The sequence below is a fragment of the Mizuhopecten yessoensis genome, unplaced genomic scaffold (genome assembly GCF_002113885.1).
Source record: "Mizuhopecten yessoensis strain PY_sf001 unplaced genomic scaffold, ASM211388v2 scaffold7283, whole genome shotgun sequence".
NCBI lineage: Eukaryota > Metazoa > Mollusca > Bivalvia > Pectinida > Pectinidae > Mizuhopecten > Mizuhopecten yessoensis.
The window spans coordinates 884,369-904,461 of NW_018406970.1; the positions used below are offsets into that span (position 1 = coordinate 884,369).

The window sequence follows — 20,093 nt, forward strand, 5'->3', positions numbered from 1 at the left end:
GGGGTGCATTCCTGTATATTCAATACAAATACCTTGAACAGCGAGCCCTCGTCTCGTCTGATGCGGACTAACCACATCTTCCGGACTGACTCCTCTTTAGGAAAAACATGGAACGATATTTTCCTTCCTATATGTCTGCTGTCGCTGTAACAAAAAGGCACACAACAGTGCTTCGCTGCCATGTTGTACAATTCCTAGGTGGCGCTGCCTGTGCGCCTTCAACCTCGTTTTGACATCCGTGTCCATGACGCGTGAGAAAAGCGTATTCAAATCCCTTTGCCTGCTAGGTTACTAGAGCGGAACTAGTTTGAGTACAGATACTAGTACAGTTCTATTTATAGCGAATACAGCTGTGTGTATACTATACACATATACATACGTAGCTGAAATTAAGTCAATGTAATATGTATCGCTGGCCGGGACGTTTGACGATTGACCACACCATGGCGGGTAGAGCACGTTCAGTATTTCTCTTGGTGGTCATTTGTCATCTCTGCACAGCATCGGTCAGTCCGGGATTCAAGACAAGGATCACTTCTGAGGGACTCACCTACGGTAAGCAGTGACAATAACAACATATAAGTACTTACATAGTAAGTATAGTGCATAGAACGTGTGTTAATAAGACAGTGTTTACACCGTGAACGACATACATTGACATAAATAACACATATACTTTGAGCGTATTCAATGTAAATGTAAACAACACGTACAGTAATAATGGTTTTATGTTACACGCGTGCAGTTATAAACGGACGGATGTTGAAAATCTAGCTGCGGTCATGCATATATATAATTATATATCGATTATATCAAGTACAAAATGGAGCCTTTATTGTTCACTGTGCTTGAATATCGAACGATTTGTAGAACCAGCTAGAGGAGGAACACACATATAGTTTTGACTTATTTATTAAGTCAACGCATTCATTACCATACTACATATGTATAGATCTATGACAAACGAGAATTTATGTAGAATAATTCATATCAGAGTAAGTTACAGACAGAAACTTGAAAATCGATTTACATACAAAACAAGTACATAAATATGTAATATAACAGCAACAAATAACGCTATATAATTGGATATACACAACAACAATATATATGTTTTGGATGTATTCATGAAATGGATAATGCAATAAACATGATTATTATCGTAAACACCGCAACAAATAGTGCTTTATATATATTTATATCACAAGTACAGACATGCATACGTACAAAAAATTAAAAGTAATCGAATGTATAAAAATAAACAACATACACTTAGATAAAAATAAATAAAAAATAAATAAACAGCAATTAATTTTGTTTCATTTTTTTATATAATAAGTAACGATCTTTCTACGTAAACATAGAAAGGGATGTTTCTTAACTATAATAGTTACACACAAACATTAATTTGCGTAAAAAGTAATAATGCTATTTCAGAAATAGATAGATAATATACTTTTAATATATATATATATCAAGTTAGAAACAAAACAACATCAAAGTAACATTTAATACTTAGTATAACAGGTGAAGTAATAAAAACAATTAACAAAGCTACAAAACAAATATGCTGAAGTTATGTTTGAAATAACAAACATGAATTGGGAAGTAATAATGCACTGAAAAATAAATCATCAATAAATTTCAAGTTCCACTACAATGTAAAGAATAGATTATTAAATCGAGGTATCTTGAAATTTTAAACAGGTTTTCCCACAGAGATAACACAGATTTTTGTTGGGTGATCCGACCAGAATTTATTCAGTCTGTTCTTAAAAGTGTCCACAGATGGAGAATTGACAACATTATCGGGTAGACTGTTCCACACCTCTAGAACTCTACTAAAGAAGTTACTATATATGGCCTTATTTGTTCTCCTCTTGAACAGCTTTCTGCTATTTCCACAAGGCTATTTTATTTAACTTAACAAATTAGTTCATTTTATATTACTGATATAATTTGATATTAAATATGCACTTTGCCTACCCAATATACTGATAAAGCAACATCCAGAACAATGTTTTGACGTTTGATATAAGAGGAGATAATCACCTAAGTCAATAGACGTAATCCCAAGTGATAACCTGTTTCTCCTGGCCATTAGTTGTCGATCGGGCGATGTACTATTACCTGGAAAGGTCAAGGTTTACATTTATTGTTACAGCAAACAGCGTGGCCCTCGATATATTATCGAAGGCTATCATCGGAGTGTCGATTCCAGACCAGTCCGGAACTGCAAGTATTGTCACCTATCACCTCACAGGGTACGTAACAGTCATCGCTTGGGCTATACACAGAGCTGCATACAAAATAGTAGATAGTAAACCGTCCTTTGTATCACTAATTTACCATAATAAACTCTTATTTAACAAACCGTCATAGCCAAGTCAGGTCAAGTCAATATTGTTTATTTTGGTGTCATATATCAAATAACGTTAATACATGTAAAAAAGAATATACAGTAACTTGACATAAAAGCATAAAGTATATAAAATATTAGTAAAACAGGTATGATATAAAATATAGTAATACATTCACCCAACCTATCTCACCTTTTATATATGAACAAATTCCCTAAAAGGTACAAGGGAAGAAAGGTAGATGTAATATGTATGTTCGGTCACCCTTACACATCAGATTGTAGTAAAATGGACTTTTTTTGTGTCTCATTAGTCTATGACTGCAGATGATAGTTACGTTGTAGAAGAATGTCATATATATTTTTCATCTTTTTTTAATAACAAAGGGTAGATTCAAACTAAATGTATATATTATCGCATTAGATGGGAGGAAGCAGCACGTCTTATTATATGTATGTCCCAAAATTCTACTTCCATCAGAACTGCTTATAGATAATCCCCATCACCCAAACACATCAGCGGGTAGATAGAAGAGAAGAATGCCGTCCTAATTATGATAATAACCATTTCCCAACAGAGAATAAATAGCAGGATGTCATATTTATCTTCTTAGCGTGTCCGTCGGTAGATAACATGATGTTAAATACGTATTTAATCCCCTTATACAATTACGACTTTTTAAGTATGGCTCATAATCCTGTTACATTTGAGGGCAGCTAAATACGTCTTACATGTATCATATCAATGTTTAGGTAGCGGACTGCCGTATATCATTTAATTAAGTCGGTACAATTAAGATATCGATTTTCAATGTTTGTTCTCTATTAACATTGGTGAGTCATAAATAAAAAAAAAATGCCAAATATATGGTGCGGTAAACATGTTCACTTGTGTTGCCGCGTCGACTTACTAAATATATCAAAAGTAGTTGTTTATATCGTAGTTCCAGTTATTATTTACATTATACATTCACAAACAAATAGCTATTTGTTATCTGTTTATCCAACTGCAAGCTATCATAAAAGGCGACTTCTGGGGGGACCCTCGCAGAATATGGGAACTTTTTTTCTCTTTTCTCTTTCTATCGTCTCTTTCTTTTCTGCAACCCCCCCCCCCACACACAAAGTAACTTTGATATGTTTCATCGCCATCACTTCACTGTACGATGTGAACTGATATCTTTTCGTTGTGTACCATATAAAAGTTTACCGTGGTACAAAAAGATATGAAAATTCATATTTTTTTGTCAGGCTCTTGTCGGCCATCGTATCACTGATTATGAAACAGGCGGTTGTATATGTGTCGCATCACCCCATCACGTGTGTACGTATAAAGCAGGTTTTCTTATGCGTGTCGGATCACGTAGTGAAGTGTTACTTGACTTAGATATGTACATGCAATGACTTGATGGGTTTAAAACAGCCAGCAGTCTTTTGTGTGTCTCGGTTGTACTTTAACCTATGTACATGTCAGTATGGTTTTCTAGACGTATCAATTGCATCAAACTGGTGCCCATTGCCTTGTGGCTTGATTGTAGAAAGGTAGATTTATGTGTAACTATCAGCAGGGCCCCAGCCGCCGTATCAACAAATGTTAAAGCCTTAAATGTTCATTCAATTAACAAGTCATAAAAATGAAATTGCAATACAACTGTAAATGCAAATCACTTTGTGATGTGGCAAGTATCCTTTTATTAAGAGTCCTGATCTACACTTCGTTTATAATAAAGCGTACGCTAAACTTACTATGAATAAACTAGTAGTAATACCGAGCCACAATTCATTTCACACTCAAGAAGCTATCAATAAAAGTATAGGTTCTTATACCAATAAAACATTTGAGTGAATTGCAAAATATGTAAAACATTGCGCCCCTTTTGAACTAATCTCATTAACATAAAATGTGTACAGTAATAGCTTATATTTTGTAACTAGTGTTGAAGGGGTGTCATGTCTTTTGCTATGTTTGTTGCAGACTCCATGTCACTGAATTTTACAAGCCGGCCAGTCAGATAACCCTAAAACCACCGAATGGACTATTCTGGGCTGGGAACAATGCAGCAATGCAGTTGCACGGCAATTGGGCATATAAAACACTGTAAGTAATAAAAGTATATAGGTATTCCCTTAACATTTATATAATGCATTTAGGATACTGTGTTGTTGTTTTTTTTGTATTTTCCGAGTCAAGTATATTTTAGAGTCAAATTCATTTTCGCGTTAAACATGGCGTGAAACGCGTGTTAAAATCACCTACAATAAATAGCGCAATATGTAGTATTTTAACTTTTAACGTCTTGCTGTTGTAGATTCATATCTGACAGTGGAACATTCTACGCGAGTGTGAGCGGACTGGCGTTTCATGAAAATGTCGCCATTGGTGAGAAATGTTTTTGGAATAGTTGGAATTTTACTGTTAACTTTTACAAATATTTTTCATATTCATACTAAGTTACTACACGTGTCAATGTTACCACCAAATGCACCTGCTATTAATCACTTATTATATGCATCATTAAGTTTTGCAATAATTGGCAACGAGACTCATTCACTTTAAATCTTTTATGAATAATTTTTGCATGGAAAAAAATAAAAAAATTGAGAGAAAAAAATACATCACCGCAATTAAAATATTAACAAATAAAATATACATATTTAGTTTACGATATAATGATTATGTTTGAAGGTAGACACAGTCAGATTGGAATTCTATTTAATAGAGTTGTAAGGGTTTTAAACACATATGCAATCTTGTGAAACCTTAACTTGATATTCAATAGGCAAGGATGCTAATGGACGCCCTCACATTAGTGCCTCCGGATGTGGCGTCAACATAGGCAGCGTGAGCCTGACTTTTCACGGGGGAGCCTCATGGCTCTACAACCTTTTCAGCAGTGAAGTCTCAGACGCAATCAAGTCTGCCCTCATAGGCCAGGTAGGCATAAACCAGTTAAAATATTATTCTCCTCTCACGAAACCAATAGCATGTAACATGAATGGTGAAATGCAACTATTGAAAGTAGTCATACATTGTGTATGTTACAAGTTTTATTATACACCGCACACGAACTTCCCTCATGATTGTTTTACACAGAGAAAAGCTGGTAAAGCATCATTAACACAACAAATATACTCATGACAATGTCTTCCTCGCTCAATCACTTTTTGTGTTAACCGATAGCCATTTCGGTCATTTTGACCTTTCCGGCGTCAAAGGTTTCTTCGAGGTGACAAAATGCCCCGTTTCATTCATATTAATGACATATATTTACATACAGATTTGCATACTAATATAATTGACACCGGAAGAACACTAAACATATCATACAGTCAGTTTGTTGGTGTAAATGTATGTGGTGGAAAATAGCAAAGTGCCCTCACCGGGATTCGATTCCTCAGTCGGACGTGAAAGGGTATTGAGTCATTTGCCCGACTACTTAGGTTTTCTTCGGGTACTCCGGTTTCCTACTACACTAGGACCCTCCCCGCGGTTCCATGTAGACCAAAACGAGTGATTAAGATAAGCTGGGAAAAACTAGTTTCATAACGGTAGTTTCAAAAATTGAATTATTATTTTACAGGTATGTGGCGTGGTGACGGATCTGATCAACACAAACGGAGAGAATGCACTGGCAAAGCTACCAGGTACGCACATATACATGCAGCTTTCTCAATATTATAGTGAGGTTCATATCTATGACTTTATATAACATAGCATACGTGATAATACCTACACTACTTAATACAGAATGGGTCAATGAGTCTGTATGTCAATATGTTACCAGTACACGCATACATTGCAACATGTATTTTTTTTTATCTAGCCAAGTAGTTTCTGCTTTCGTAAGAACATTAATTAGGTACTTTGACACATCTGTTGAAAGTTGTTCTAAAAATTGATAGAAAAATCTTTTAACTCGTGGTCAATAGGTAATTTTAAACTGCATTCAAATAAACAAAACAATTAACTATCAGCACATGCTCCACATTCCAATTCTTATGCATTTGAAGCATAATAATATATAGGTTATAAACAAAATATTATGTATATATATATATATACGTATAAGCTACATATATCAACAAATCAAACATCAAACATCAATTCATATAAAATATACGCTACAAACAAAGCATACCACAAAATACAATTCATAAAACAGTATAAGCTATTAGGAAAGCCTCACAAAACACAATATGTATGAACGTTTAATTTATCAAAAAGACTACTACCACTACAAGAACAGATATATTGGTGTTTTTGTTGTTATTACTAAACTATAAACAGTATATGGTTCCATTTAAAGTGATTATCTGCAGAAAGTGAATACAACATGTCCAAACATGTGTGTACTTTTTTGGTGATTTGTTTTTTTTTAAAGAATTTAAAACATCTGTATCCATGCTTCTTTTATCCAAACAAAGTCTTACATGTAAGCTAGCTTCGCTGTAAATGAATCAAAATGAAAGAAGGATCAACTAAGTATATTGAAATATATAGGTATATTTTGTAATCATTTCACAGTTACTGTTGATATTGCGAATACATTTTTGCTGGACTACCGTATGGATGAACCGCCTCTTTATCAGAAGGATTTCATGGAATCCTACCATAAGGTAAAGCAACAAGATGCAGCAAGAAAAGAACGGGAATATCGTAGAACATTTTGCATTATAATTATTATTCTTATTTCATTTTTTCACGTGACGGCGGTTCTAAATTTCTATACACAGATTCAAACTAAAAGCAGCCTCCATATAATTCGAAATTTAATATGATGTGATATAATTAAGAACTGTTGCGATATTAAATTGTATAGTAAATTCATTTGGTGTGATTTGTTTACAAATGTAACATGTGCATTTAGGGTGAGATGGACTGGAAGTCTTCGCCTGCCCCGCCCCCTTTCCAGGCGCCACCCCTTCCGCCATGGAACGATACGAGCCGGATGATGTATGTTTGGGTGTCCGATTTCATGTTGAACAGTTTACTGTACCAGGCTCAGCAACACAACTTCCTTGCATATAACCTCACAGCCCAAGATGTAAGTTTAATAACCATCATTGCTACATGTAGCTATCCAACGCTTTGTTCCTTATTGATTCGTTTACCGAACTTTTTCACAAAGAAAACTTTCACTTAAATAGATATGTTTTTAACCTGGAAGCTGTCTATCAACTGCAATATATCGTACACAAAGTGATAAAAAATACTCTCTAACTTTGTGTTACAAACCGGTTTGTTGGAATAGGATGCACTGTTCTGCATGGTTTGCTATTGATGAACCATTTCTTTGGTACAAATTTTCGCAATCGACTTTATATGTGTACACATTGTCTCAGCATTGATATTCCCTTAAACTATAGTAAAAATAAAATTCTACTACTATGTGTGCCTGTTATAATCCTATTTTTCTAATGCAATTCATTTCAGCTTCCTCCCGCCAATCGCTCGGTTTTAAACACAACGTGTCACACACTACTTTGTATTGGCAATCTGATTCCAGAGGTATGTGGTATTACTGATATTACTGATTAACAATATACAACAAGAATAGTAATGCGCATGCCTGATTATTGAATAAAAAAGCGTTAACAATCAGTACTTAAATGTATAAAAATATCCTTATGAAAAAATCTGTCTAGCATATTGTCTTATCTAAAATGACTCCTATTGCATTTCGTTTACTTCAGGCCATTGTTTTATTTACAGTTACACAAGAGCTACCCAAACTGTCAAGTTGATCTGCACATGCGCATTGGCTCTGTGCCTAATGTTTCCGTTTCTACTACGGGTGTCATTGGTAACGCAGACGGCGTCATTGACTTCTTTGCTCGTCCTGTGGCAGGCATCTACCGTGGGAATAGGTTATACAAATACTCAATCAACAGTGTACCTGCCTATCTCTTTACATTTAACGTGGTAAATATGTATTCATATATGATAAAACTAGAAAACACGGCCACTTTTGTCATGCCAGTTTTAAGTTAAATTCAAATAGATATGTATCAATTTCATAATGCAGTAAAAAATGTTCCATTCTGTATTTACCATCTTTAACATGTCCTGGTAGGTAACTTGTTCCTGTATTATATCATTCTTAGCGAAATAGCTTCTCTCCGTATGATTCATTAACCTTCTGTATAATAATTCATTAACACTTATCATGTTGATTGATATCATATTGTACAGCGCTTAAACTCATGGGGTTAAACGTTTGCTTTACCCCGTCAATATTACATATTGCTAGTTAACTCTGTTTCAGCTTTTAGGTCCTAGAGTTGCAGGCTACGAATGTAACACTAATTTAACCCGAGTGAAATATTAGCTCTACATAATATATGTTTATTTATATCTACAAATGTTCATGGACAAAACGTATGTTTACAAGTTAATGTAATATTACCTGTTTGCCCTAAGAACCGGCTTTAATACTGAATGTTCACTTATTCACAGACCATGAGTACTTCCGCAGATGTACAAGTGAAAAACGAAACCATTTACGGGAAGTTACGGGACGTCAAGTAAGTGTTTTGAACTTTGCCCCCGAAATATTTCCGGATTAGAATAGTTGTATGTAATCAGGCAGCTTTGTACATAAAATGTGGTTATGTATACTTGACCAAATTTATTTTATTTTATTTTATGTTTCAAACACAGTTTAATAACATCTACTACCTAATGGAATTGTGCCAGTTCGCATTTTGTAGCTTTCAAATATTGAAAAAGTAAAGCATCTTGCTATTATAAGTTAAAACTGATGTTTATATAATATTATTATAAATTATATCTGTGTATTATTTTAGAATGTCAAACTGAATTATGTTTCATTGAAGATATTGCTATCAATCACAATATGTTAAACGGAACGTTTTATTTAAAACTGTTATATTATGGTTTTGCAATGGACTGTCCACATCAGCTTCATTATTTGCATGCAGGTCATTTAATCAGTCTCTATCGGAACATCACAGAAACTGAAATCGAAATTCATGTGTCCTTAATGACATGTACAATTAGGTGTGATCCACTCAAGTCGAAATTATTCCTGCACTTTAAAAGCTAACAGAATCAAATACGTGTTTAATTTCGAACATAATGAGATTCTATTAACGGTAATCCATTTTATTTCAGATTCGGGGTAAAACTAGTGAAGACGGCAATCAAACATATCGACGTAAGTGTGATAAATATTAAATAGCATTACGATCTTTTATGCTTCATATTAATTGTTTGTTGTGCAAATGCAGAGGCGTATGATTTTAGTGATTCAATACTGAAGGAATAACTGGAAAATGTATTACTGAGAAAAACGTTTCAATGTTAACATGACTCTCAATTGACCTTTCGTGTATTGCAATGCCCTTGCACAATACATTATTATCCTTATATTATTTTATTTTACAAAACCACATTACGTCATTATCATTTTAAATATCTATAATTGTAACATTCTGACAATAAAAGAAATGTTATGGTTATAACAACATTACAATTTTACAAAAACCCAAGTATCTAGCTTTCTAAATTTTCTTACCTAGAAACAACCTGAGCGGATTGTAATGTGATTTCAAAATAGGTACTTCTATTTTCGCGATGATATAGGTTCAATTAAAATCATTAAATGCGAAATATTATCTGCGTTACATTTCTTTCAGGACAAAGTCTTACAATTCATCATCGAAATTGCCTTGAACACGGTTGTCATTCCTAAAATCAATTGTATGTAGAAAATTTCATTTATTTGTTAAACTATTTTTTTATTCCTTTTTTCACATAATAATATGTTGTCAAATTGCCTGTTGTGTTTATATGCATACTTTAATTCACCTAAATATTTACCAAAAGTGTGAATACAATCTTTTGAATGTAATGAAAATAATAATTTAACACTTCCTTTAGCTATGAATATAATATACATGTAAACATTATCTATAGCTTATTAACATGCATTAATGATTCCTACCAATTGTGATCTTGCAACCAATAAAGATTCCCAGACAAACATGTATGTCACCTATTTCACATTTTCTTTTTCGCACAGCTATTGGAGCAAAAGGGCTTGCTTTACCTACGATCGAAAACGTCCACTTCGTTAATCCTAAGTTGGTTTTGATGCAGGTATGCTATTACTCTTCGCATGCAAATAGTAAATAATGTATGCAAGGTATTTTGAAAACGATTACCCAGTGTATAAAATGTTTTCAAACTCAAAAGGAAAATATATCTACACAAACAGTATATCGGGGGTGTTGCTATGTCATATTTATACTAACTGTCAGTTTATGACAAAATAACTGACTTCAATTCGAGAAATGCGTAAGGAAATGATAACTAGGCTAATCTGACGTCAATTTATCAACAGGATTGTTTGCTTTTCTCCTACTGTTTGAAAGAGGAACGAGGAAATTCCAATATCCATTAGTATACAAGATTATTTTAGCAACACAAATATATTTGCAATTTGCGCAATCTCCACATAAACAGTCAAATATAATAAAAGATGCATCAATAATATTTTACTTGATGAATGAGGTATACTTGTGAAAACGTAAATTTTATTTTAACTTTAATATATGATTGATATAATGGATCTCTTGATGTAGTTTATTTTGTGTTTACAGAGAACTGTGTTAGTCTCAACGGACCTGCATTACGGGCCTTGATGTGAAAACACACTATTTTACTAGTCAACACTATGCATGACAAGGGACTGATGCAGGAACAAAATCATTGGAAGGATCAAAGTTGTTTAATTTAAACTTTATTTTACTTTTTTTTTACTTTACATTATCAATATGAAAGAATGTAATGCATAATTAAATTATGTTTTGTAATCAAATTTTATTTCCTAATCTCAATTCGTACAGTTGTTGAATATGTTTGGTAGCCTTTGCCTTGTGATGAACGGGTCAACTTAAGCCAAATATACGGATCTAGTATTCAAAAAAGTATAATGCCGGCCGTTAATGTGATGTGTAAGTAAATCCCCCTCTCATGCGTGCATGGTCAGTGGAGAAATACAGACACAATCCCTATATAATACGACTTAATTTATATGTTTGCAAATTAAAATTATGAGGAAAAGTGTTGTCTATGCACACTGCTTTCATGACAAATATGCATGTCTGCCTTTGAAAACCCCTTTGATATTCTTATACAGTCAAATCCGTCATTTAATATTTCTTGGGGATAAAATAAACTTTGATATAAATGATCCGGTAAATCACTATTTTGAACAAACAAGGTGTATTAGTATATATTCCAGTTAATCAGTCACAGTTATGTTCAACTTGAAGCACAAAAAAACCTTTTTGTCCTGATTCTGCACTTTTCCGTTCACTTCGAAAGAACCCTTAAATGAAAATATGCATATAATTTTAGCAAACTATTCCATTTCTCAATAATAATTTGTATATATTAATGAATGTTATAATACTATTGTCTTAATTCGTCTTAATTGTTTTCCATATTTCTAAATTTTTAAATTGTCCATAATACTTCAAGTGCCACTGATAAACTAATGTTTTTGATAATTATTTTATTTTGTTTTTATTTATGTTTGTTCATTATGTTAATTATGACACGTTTCAGCGTGAAAGTTTAAGAAGGAATACTTTCAACGATATACAGTAGGCCAGGAAATGATCGCTGCAGTTTAATCTTCGCCTTTTTTCGCCCTCCGTATTGAGTGCAAGTGTATCAACACAATGAATATAAGTACACAGAATAATAAACATAGTCATTAAATGTGAAAGTCGAAATTAACACTTGGTGAAAACCGATTTCACGGGAGAAGGGCGTAAGTTTGACTGGGCGAAACAAATGTACAATGCTTTCACTAAGTTTATTATCGAATTTAGGTATACCACTTACCATAGGAAGCAATCCGGCTTTGACGAGAAAAGGGATGTCATACTGATCTGTAATCATAAGGATAGAAGTGTATTTTAAAATCGTTCTTTTTTACATCTTCACCGGTCGGTACATGGTGATAATGTTTCGTTTTTCAGAAGAGCTTACTTAGTTGCCCAACAAAGAACCACTTATTAAAAAATAATTTATGTGAAATTAAAGTGAAAAATATTTTTCAAGTGACTTGAATTGATAATTTGGGTTGATTTTATATCATTTGTTTCAAAACCTTTATATCTATATTCATTGGTTCCCGTAAATAAGTATATTTTAACGTGAATATATTAAACATGATATATAATATTTTCAGTCCATATGGCGACTGTTTAAAAAATGTTCTGAATTATAGGAACCAAAAACTGTTTTAATGTAGGTCTAGCTTCATGCTAAATATGTTATCAAGAATATGTAAAGACTGTTATTATTATTATTATTACTATTAAGGTAGGTTCTTGCCTATGTGCTACATACTTGACATTTGAATAGGACAGGTGATTTTCACCTTCCTCCTCAATTTCTCACAGGTAAAGGGATAGTTAAACTGAAAGATCTTCTGTTTGACCTTTGATAGGTATATGTCACCAGACAAGGTCCCGGAAGATATATCAACGACTACAAATAAACAAGCTGTTTAGTGTAATAATAATAATAATAATATACAATATTTATTTAGCGCCCCATATAATATGTAAAATTACTCTAAAGCGCTTTACAACATATGGATAATAGTATTAGTTATAATTCGAAACAAATGGCTTAAAATCACCATTATACATTAAGCAAGAAGATAACCATCTCAATGTGTACATAAATGAATAAATAAATGGTGGTATTTACATGACATCTGTGCAGATAATCTAAAATGCGGACGTGAAGAAGTAAGTGAGTTTTGATGTCCTGCTTGAATTTGGCTAGGGTATATGACTGTCGAATAGCAGATGGTAAGCTATTCCACAACGTAGCCGAAACCCTCCCAAAGCACCGGTTTCCAATGGTCACAGTAGGAGATGTGTTGACGCACAACAATGATGCTGACTCCGACCGCAGTGTGCGTGTCTATATTATCACCGACAAGTGGTATGTGAAACAACAGATCAGAGCCAGGATCAAACACTTAGACGCGATACTTCCGCATCAGTGACTGAAGGGCGTGTATAACAAAGACTGTTGATGATGGTGCAAATTATATCGTATTGAATTAGCAAATGTTTATTGTACCATTGCCAAAAAAGCTGTAACTATTTATTAGATTTTTCCAGGAATAACTACAGCTTTTTGAAAAAATATCAACAGAAGACCATAATGTGCGGAATTGTTTTGAAACTATAATTAAGATGAAATAATAAAAAAAAGTTCCAAAACATCAGGATTCGAACCCCTAACCGGCAGCCATTAATCAGTCAATCTTTAGAACGCTTGCAAAAAAACAGTCACTGTGAATTATTATTTTTTTTATTAAATCTCTAACTACAGAAAACCATTGTTCACGGAACTTTTTTATGAAAAAATCCAAAGAGTCACACATTTGTTTATAGTGATTTGTTAAAGAACGTTTGTATTTGCTCGATTGATTTTTTTGTTGATTCATATCACATATATATAGACATAAAACATATCAACAGGCGATACATTCTTCCTATGCTGCCCCGAGACAAGCAATATATAAACGAGCAATATACATTTAATTACTCTATCACATAAGCTAGTGGCTTATTTTAAATGCTTAAAGTCGACCGGGGATGGTAATAACTAACTGAAAGTGTGTTGAGAAATATTAAATGGTTGGGTGGGTTGCGCAGTTGATAGCGCACTGGCTTTTCACCAAGAAGGTCGGGTTCGATACTTCGATCTTACGTGAAAAAGGAAAGTGTTATCTGCATGACCACGCTGGTTTTCTCCGTGTACTCCAGTTTCCTCCCAAATTAATACCTCTTAACGCTTTCATTGGAATAAGAAAGAGTGATGAATATAAATTTTGAACCAAACTTTTCCATTATGGTTGTAAAATTATGTTTATAATATATATATATATTAGTATGTAATGTAATTTTAAATCAATAAAAGCTGATGTGAGGAAATAGTACTTACGTGCAGTGATGTTCAAAACAAAGTTGATGTTCTGGTTTCTACTGGGAGTTTTGGGGTACCAGCTGAAAGACGCTTTCACGTTAGGGGGACCTATCACAAAAAATAATTAAGCAACATTTTAAAATATTCAATATCTATACATCAGCATATGAATATTTTAATGTTGGTCGTATCTTACAAAAATACGCAGTGGAGAACAGCAAATAGAAATAAGTAAATTGTGTTAGTATTAAACGCGTTCCATTTGCACTGCATTGCCACTATATAACCTTACCAACAAAATAGAAATATGTCGTATCACAATTCTCGCATTGTTGCCATTGGTGTAGTGATATGAAGAACATGTTCGTAACGTCGTGAGTAAATGACGTCGTTTTGACCGACGTCACTATATTAAGTGTATTTTTGAAAAAATAACAATACGCGTTCCTTGTGGTAACCCATCCTTGCTATCGGATTTAAAAAGCACAATTAATCAATGTAAGTCGCAACAATTGATGTAGTTATGTCGTATAAAAGGTGAATATCCTCACGGTGGAATATATTGATTAATTTGTTGAAATTAAATTGATTAATATCATTCAAATTGTCTGCAATTCTGTGAGAGTTATAGGACAATAACTTTCCAAAGAAGGCAGTTTAATGGCAAAATACATACTTGAAGAACATGATCTGATTTTGGCGATTTCTATTTTTAGTCACAGGTCCGTTTATGCTACTTGCTGTATCTGTAAAAAGCGTTTTTAATTCACGAAAAAAAAATCAGAACAACAATAAAGTCCTGTTCTTATAATTACCACAAATGGTTGCATGTCCGGACGAGTCGGCACTTGACGGATGACCGTATCTCTGACGCTGTATACTGTTATACTGAGACGGTTCGACCACTTTCCCCGTGCGCTGGACAATCTGAGCGTGTCTTCCGACACACAGACACACCAGATACACGGCCACCAGGGTGAGTGAGGTCATTTCAGTCTACAAGACAATAGAATACGATAACACTATAAACGGCAATATTTCATTTTATCATGTCTCCCACAACCACTCCTGACTCATTAAATAAACCAGCTATAGGAGTTGGTAAATATTACTGATTACCCACTAGTGGTTACCGCCCTCAGCGTTATTTCATTGGTAAACCTTCTATTTAAGACGTCACATAGTTCTTGGCAATTGTTTCCCCGATCGGAAACAGGAAAAAATGTATTCTCAAGAAAATCATGTTTTTCCATATATACTATCTGAACGTCGTGGTGATTGGGTATCATGTTTATCTGTCTTTCGTAAGTTATCTTTTAAAATTGTGAACGACACTGAATTTGAAAATTAATGAACTCGAGTTAAATAAACGAACATGAAAACCAACCATCACACGTTAGTAAACCTCTTTATAACATAGATACAGCTTGGTCCTTGGTGTGAGTAACAAAGCCGCTCATGTATCCATACTTAGTTTACATTAAAAGCATTTGTGGTAAGCGAAAGACGTAAACTTATAACGTTATGAAATGTGTAAAAGCCAGCTATTCACATTATATTTCGGAATTCTAACGATTTTACACTCTAAATTACCTTTAATACCACAGATGAGTCCAAATAATACGAAATGGCCACATGGTGCAATGAAAACCTTAATACATGTATGTTTTGGCCTTTATCCTCCCCGACCCCCCCCCCCTCCTCTCCCTTATAATCACTTTGTATAAGGATCTATCATTACAATAAAGACACATGATACACATTTATTCTGTTAAAAGTAATATAACTACTAAGTTTTAAATGATTTTATCTTGTTTTGAAACCCTACGTTAAGTGACCATCAGTCTTATGTAACTTATTTTTCTACAAAGATTGTTTAATGTAGCTTAGCTCGATTAATGAATATCTTTCTATAGCTATTTTGGTCATTTTAGATTGTTACGTGATAACTCTATATGAGCAGGTGTAAACTGAATAGTAACCGAAGCAATCTAAGCTATACTAACTCATGCTCCACTCGACTATTAACCTAAAACTGACCCTCATATTAAAGGGTTTTTTCTGCAAAAGGCTCGTAACTATCTTTTCGTGTGCCTGATCAGCAAACAGAAAATCCATTTCCGAAACATATTAACGCCTAATCGGTTCAATTGAAGTAACAGCCTTAAATATGCATAAGCTCGGTTGCTCCCCCTAAAATGTACCTTCTGTTGATGACTTAATACAATTGACTCTTGTTCCAAGAAATTTGCTTAGTTCCGCCCACTTCTCTTATTGTGTTATCATTATAGAAACTTGTCCCGTTCTATGGTCTGGTTATGAGAAGATAACTCCAATTTGCGTGAACAATGGTTATTGATTGAATGTCAATGTCAACTGAAAATATTTGTAGATTTATAAAAAAAACCTTTATTGAATATAAAGATATTTACTTAGCTTAATTTATATTAAATTAATGAAAATTCGGGTGACCTCATCGCAACCACTATTGAAAAACGCAATTGTAGTAATTTTCACAGTAATTAACTTTCTTTTGCTCAAGAGCAACAACCCAACCTCTCCTGCTTAAGAGATTTACTTGTCACATTTGATTTGCTAATAAAAAAAACTGCTCTAAGTATTAGGATTTTGAGTATCGATTCATCTAATTTACAATTATTTATCTCACACAAGATAATTTTTTAACCCTATCCAAGAATCTTTTAACAGTCGTTTATCATTATCTGATTCACTTAATGACATTTCCGTATCTAAAATGTTTAAAGACCTACATACTTTTACGAGTTTGATTGGAAACTTGTCATGTGCTGCATGATATGCATGGAACGTTTATCCTTCCGGAGCACATGGTGCCGCTGATAGGTTTTTCCTTCTGGGGGTTTTAATTGTCTTTTTGTCGTTGTTGTCCATAATTGATATGATGCCTTTAAGTGTCTTTAGTGAGTTCAGATATCGTCTTTGTGTTTTGTAGCTGTGGTATTTTTCTATTGATATTGACTTCAAATCTAGTCCTTGTGATTTTAAGGTTTGGTACTTTTCTACTGATTTGGAATTATGATTCAATAGTTGGTTACTGTAGCTGTGGTATTTTTCTATCGATATAGAAACTGTCGTATCATTCTATCCAAATTAAGTTTGGATTTAGTTCTTGTGAATGGAAGCTGAGATATTTTCTATCGATATTGAATTCTGATTTGATCCTTGGATAGGGAAGCTGTGGTCTTTTTTAATTTCGATTTAGAGATCAGATCTACTTGTTGAGTCTTACATGTAATAGTATGCTATTTTACCAGACCTTAAAGAATAAAAACAATACTAAATCCAAGAAACAAGATGGGAAGTAATTGATAAAAGAATTGTCCAATACAACAGGAAATGAAATCCTCTTATATCATACCTCACAGTAGCTTGTATAACTTAATTTAGTACTAATGTAGAATAAAATATATAATTGAGAATAACATGAGATTATGAGCAAAAGTCACAACAGATAAAAAACCAAAAAAAACCACCAATAGATTTAAAAAAGGATCCTTTTAATAACATATTATATAAGCGTGAGGAGCATATGATATATAGCTTTGGTACCATTCGATATACGCTTGATGATTTTCCATGATAATCCATGCAAACACACGCTTGATTGCAAAAGGTAAATAAGACACATTTAACAATATTTCACATTAAACGTTAACGTTAACGCATAACGTTAATGAGACACAAATAGCCATGTTGGTTTACACGTGGATTGTTTGTTTGTTTGTTTATGTTTAACGGCCCATCGACGGCTGTGGTCATTTAGGGCCATGGTGATTTATTTATTCACTTTACTTTTTTAACAAACATGTGAATAGCGAAGATAAAATCAGATAAAATGGTTCATTTTAAAAGTATTCGCATTGTATGTGTAGATAATTAAAAATAATAAAAGGGGGTTAAAATAATAAAAGAGATAACGAATAGATGATATGGAATATGCGATATATATATAACGTCAAAAAGGATAAGGTGGGTTAAAAGACATCAGAGTCTATAAAATAGACCGATGTCTTTCAAATAGTTAAATAATGCCTTCGAATCCACGGAACTGAAAAGTGTTTTCATATCCGGGACTCGGAAGTAGTTATCACGAATGTGTTTAAAATCGGAACATTCTATTAAAAAATGCTCCACTGTAAATGGAGTGTCACATGCGTGGCATGAAGGTATATCTTCTCGTTTTAAAAGGTACGAATGAGTAGGATATGTGTGCCCAGTGCGGAGCCGAGCGAGGACAACTTCCTCTCTACGATCTTTCCGACTGGGAATAGATGTTTTAAGTTTCGGTTGTATCTTAAAAAGTTTGTTGTTGGTCTCCAGAGACCAGCGTTTCTGCCATTCATTTTGAATGGCTGTACGAATAGTAGGTTTAAAATCTGTGTATGGTAGTTTGATATTTGTTTGTTCGAGATTCAATGCATTTTTTGCTTCCCTGTCAGCAAATTCGTTGCCTTTTATTCCGACATGGCTCGGAATCCATAGTAAAGTTATTTTAGACTTTTTTAATATACGAGATATTCGATGAGCAAGGTTTTGTACGATTGTGTTTTTAGGATCTCGTAACTGTAAACTCTGTAGGACAGATAGAGAGTCTGAACAAATAATTGCCTTTTTAATGCGGTGTTCATCGATATGGTCGAGGGCCAAACCAATGGCGCATGCTTCAGCAGAAAAGATGGAGGCGCCGTCTGGTAGTCGGACTGAAGTGCAAGTATTGGCAGTACAGCAGGCTGCTGCCACTTTCTCACCTTCTTTGGAGCCATCGGTGTAAAGTTGTGTATGAGAAGGGTAATTCGAAATGCATTCCCGAAAGGAGGATTTGTGTTCTTCGGGCATAACACTTGATTTCCCTCGCTCATGTAATGTAAAGTTAAAATCGGGGGTTTGAATGGTCCACGGAGGAACATCAGATATGTTAAATTCAGCTATGTCCGTCAATTTTATGTTGAGTTCTTGCAGGAAATTCAAAATTCGGATACCAAATGTTGGCAGAAGTTTTTGGTTTTGCGTAAATATGTTTTGGTATTTGGGGTTGAATACTTGGTTGAAAGCAGGATTTTTAGGGTTTGATTTTAATTGAGTTGCAAATTGTAATGAAAGTTTTATTCTTCTGTCATAAAGGGATGGTTCATTTGCTTCCACGTACAGGCTTTTTACAGGTGTTGTTCGAAAAGCTCCCAGGGCAAGACGTAGCCCTTGGTTATGGATTGGATCTAGCATCTGAAGGTACGAACTGCGCGCTGACCCGTATACCATAGAACCATAATCCAGTTTTGTTCGAATAAGTGATCTGTATAGGCGCAAAAGCATTTCACGATCCGCTCCCCAATCAGTATGAGAAAGGACTCGTATAATGTTTAACGCCTTGGAACACTTATCCTTCAGATACTTTATATGTGGTATGAAAGAGAGTTTCGAATCAAAAATGAGGCCGAGAAATTTAGTCTGTTCAACAACAGGAATTCTAGTGCCATCGAGTGTTAGATTTGGGTCATTGTGTGCTTTTCGTTTTTGACAGAAATGCATGCACACAGTTTTGGATTTAGAGAATTTGAAGCCGTTTTCGTCTGCCCAATTTTGTAGTTTGTTTAAACTCTGTTGAAGTTGTCGTTCTATCGTGTGCATGTTCTTAGATCTGTAACAGATCAAGAAGTCATCCACAAATAACGACCCTTCTGTTGATTGACCAAGACATTTGACTATATCATT

General features: G+C 34.0%; 2 protein-coding genes across 3 annotated transcripts in view; one reads left to right on the top strand and one right to left on the bottom strand.

The window, feature by feature from the left end:
* Positions 1 to 11,899, top strand: part of LOC110453366 — a 30,686-nt gene extending 18,787 nt beyond the window's left edge. Inside the window, exons 16-30 of the mRNA XM_021502281.1 lie at positions 384 to 555; positions 2,165 to 2,264; positions 4,335 to 4,457; positions 4,669 to 4,739; positions 5,140 to 5,294; positions 5,941 to 6,004; positions 6,885 to 6,976; positions 7,228 to 7,404; positions 7,794 to 7,868; positions 8,073 to 8,282; positions 8,817 to 8,884; positions 9,495 to 9,537; positions 10,019 to 10,082; positions 10,405 to 10,481; positions 10,985 to 11,899. Coding sequence (XP_021357956.1) covers positions 384 to 555; positions 2,165 to 2,264; positions 4,335 to 4,457; positions 4,669 to 4,739; positions 5,140 to 5,294; positions 5,941 to 6,004; positions 6,885 to 6,976; positions 7,228 to 7,404; positions 7,794 to 7,868; positions 8,073 to 8,282; positions 8,817 to 8,884; positions 9,495 to 9,537; positions 10,019 to 10,082; positions 10,405 to 10,481; positions 10,985 to 11,026 — 1,533 coding nt within the window. The 3' untranslated portion in view covers positions 11,027 to 11,899. The remainder of the gene's footprint in view (positions 1 to 383; positions 556 to 2,164; positions 2,265 to 4,334; positions 4,458 to 4,668; positions 4,740 to 5,139; positions 5,295 to 5,940; positions 6,005 to 6,884; positions 6,977 to 7,227; positions 7,405 to 7,793; positions 7,869 to 8,072; positions 8,283 to 8,816; positions 8,885 to 9,494; positions 9,538 to 10,018; positions 10,083 to 10,404; positions 10,482 to 10,984) is intronic.
* Positions 11,613 to 20,093, bottom strand: part of LOC110453378 — a 9,797-nt gene continuing 1,316 nt past the window's right edge. The window contains exons 2-6 of one of the 2 annotated variants that reach the window (XM_021502295.1): positions 15,161 to 15,341; positions 14,364 to 14,453; positions 12,747 to 12,887; positions 12,237 to 12,283; positions 11,613 to 11,715 (exon numbers count right to left, since the gene is read on the bottom strand). In XM_021502295.1, the coding sequence (XP_021357970.1) occupies positions 11,629 to 11,715; positions 12,237 to 12,283; positions 12,747 to 12,887; positions 14,364 to 14,453; positions 15,161 to 15,335 (540 nt within the window). In that variant the 5' untranslated portion in view covers positions 15,336 to 15,341 and the 3' untranslated portion in view covers positions 11,613 to 11,628. Of the gene's footprint in view, positions 11,716 to 12,004; positions 12,284 to 12,746; positions 12,888 to 14,363; positions 14,454 to 15,160; positions 15,342 to 20,093 lie in introns of those variants that run through there. The other variant, XM_021502294.1, reaches the window with a different exon arrangement.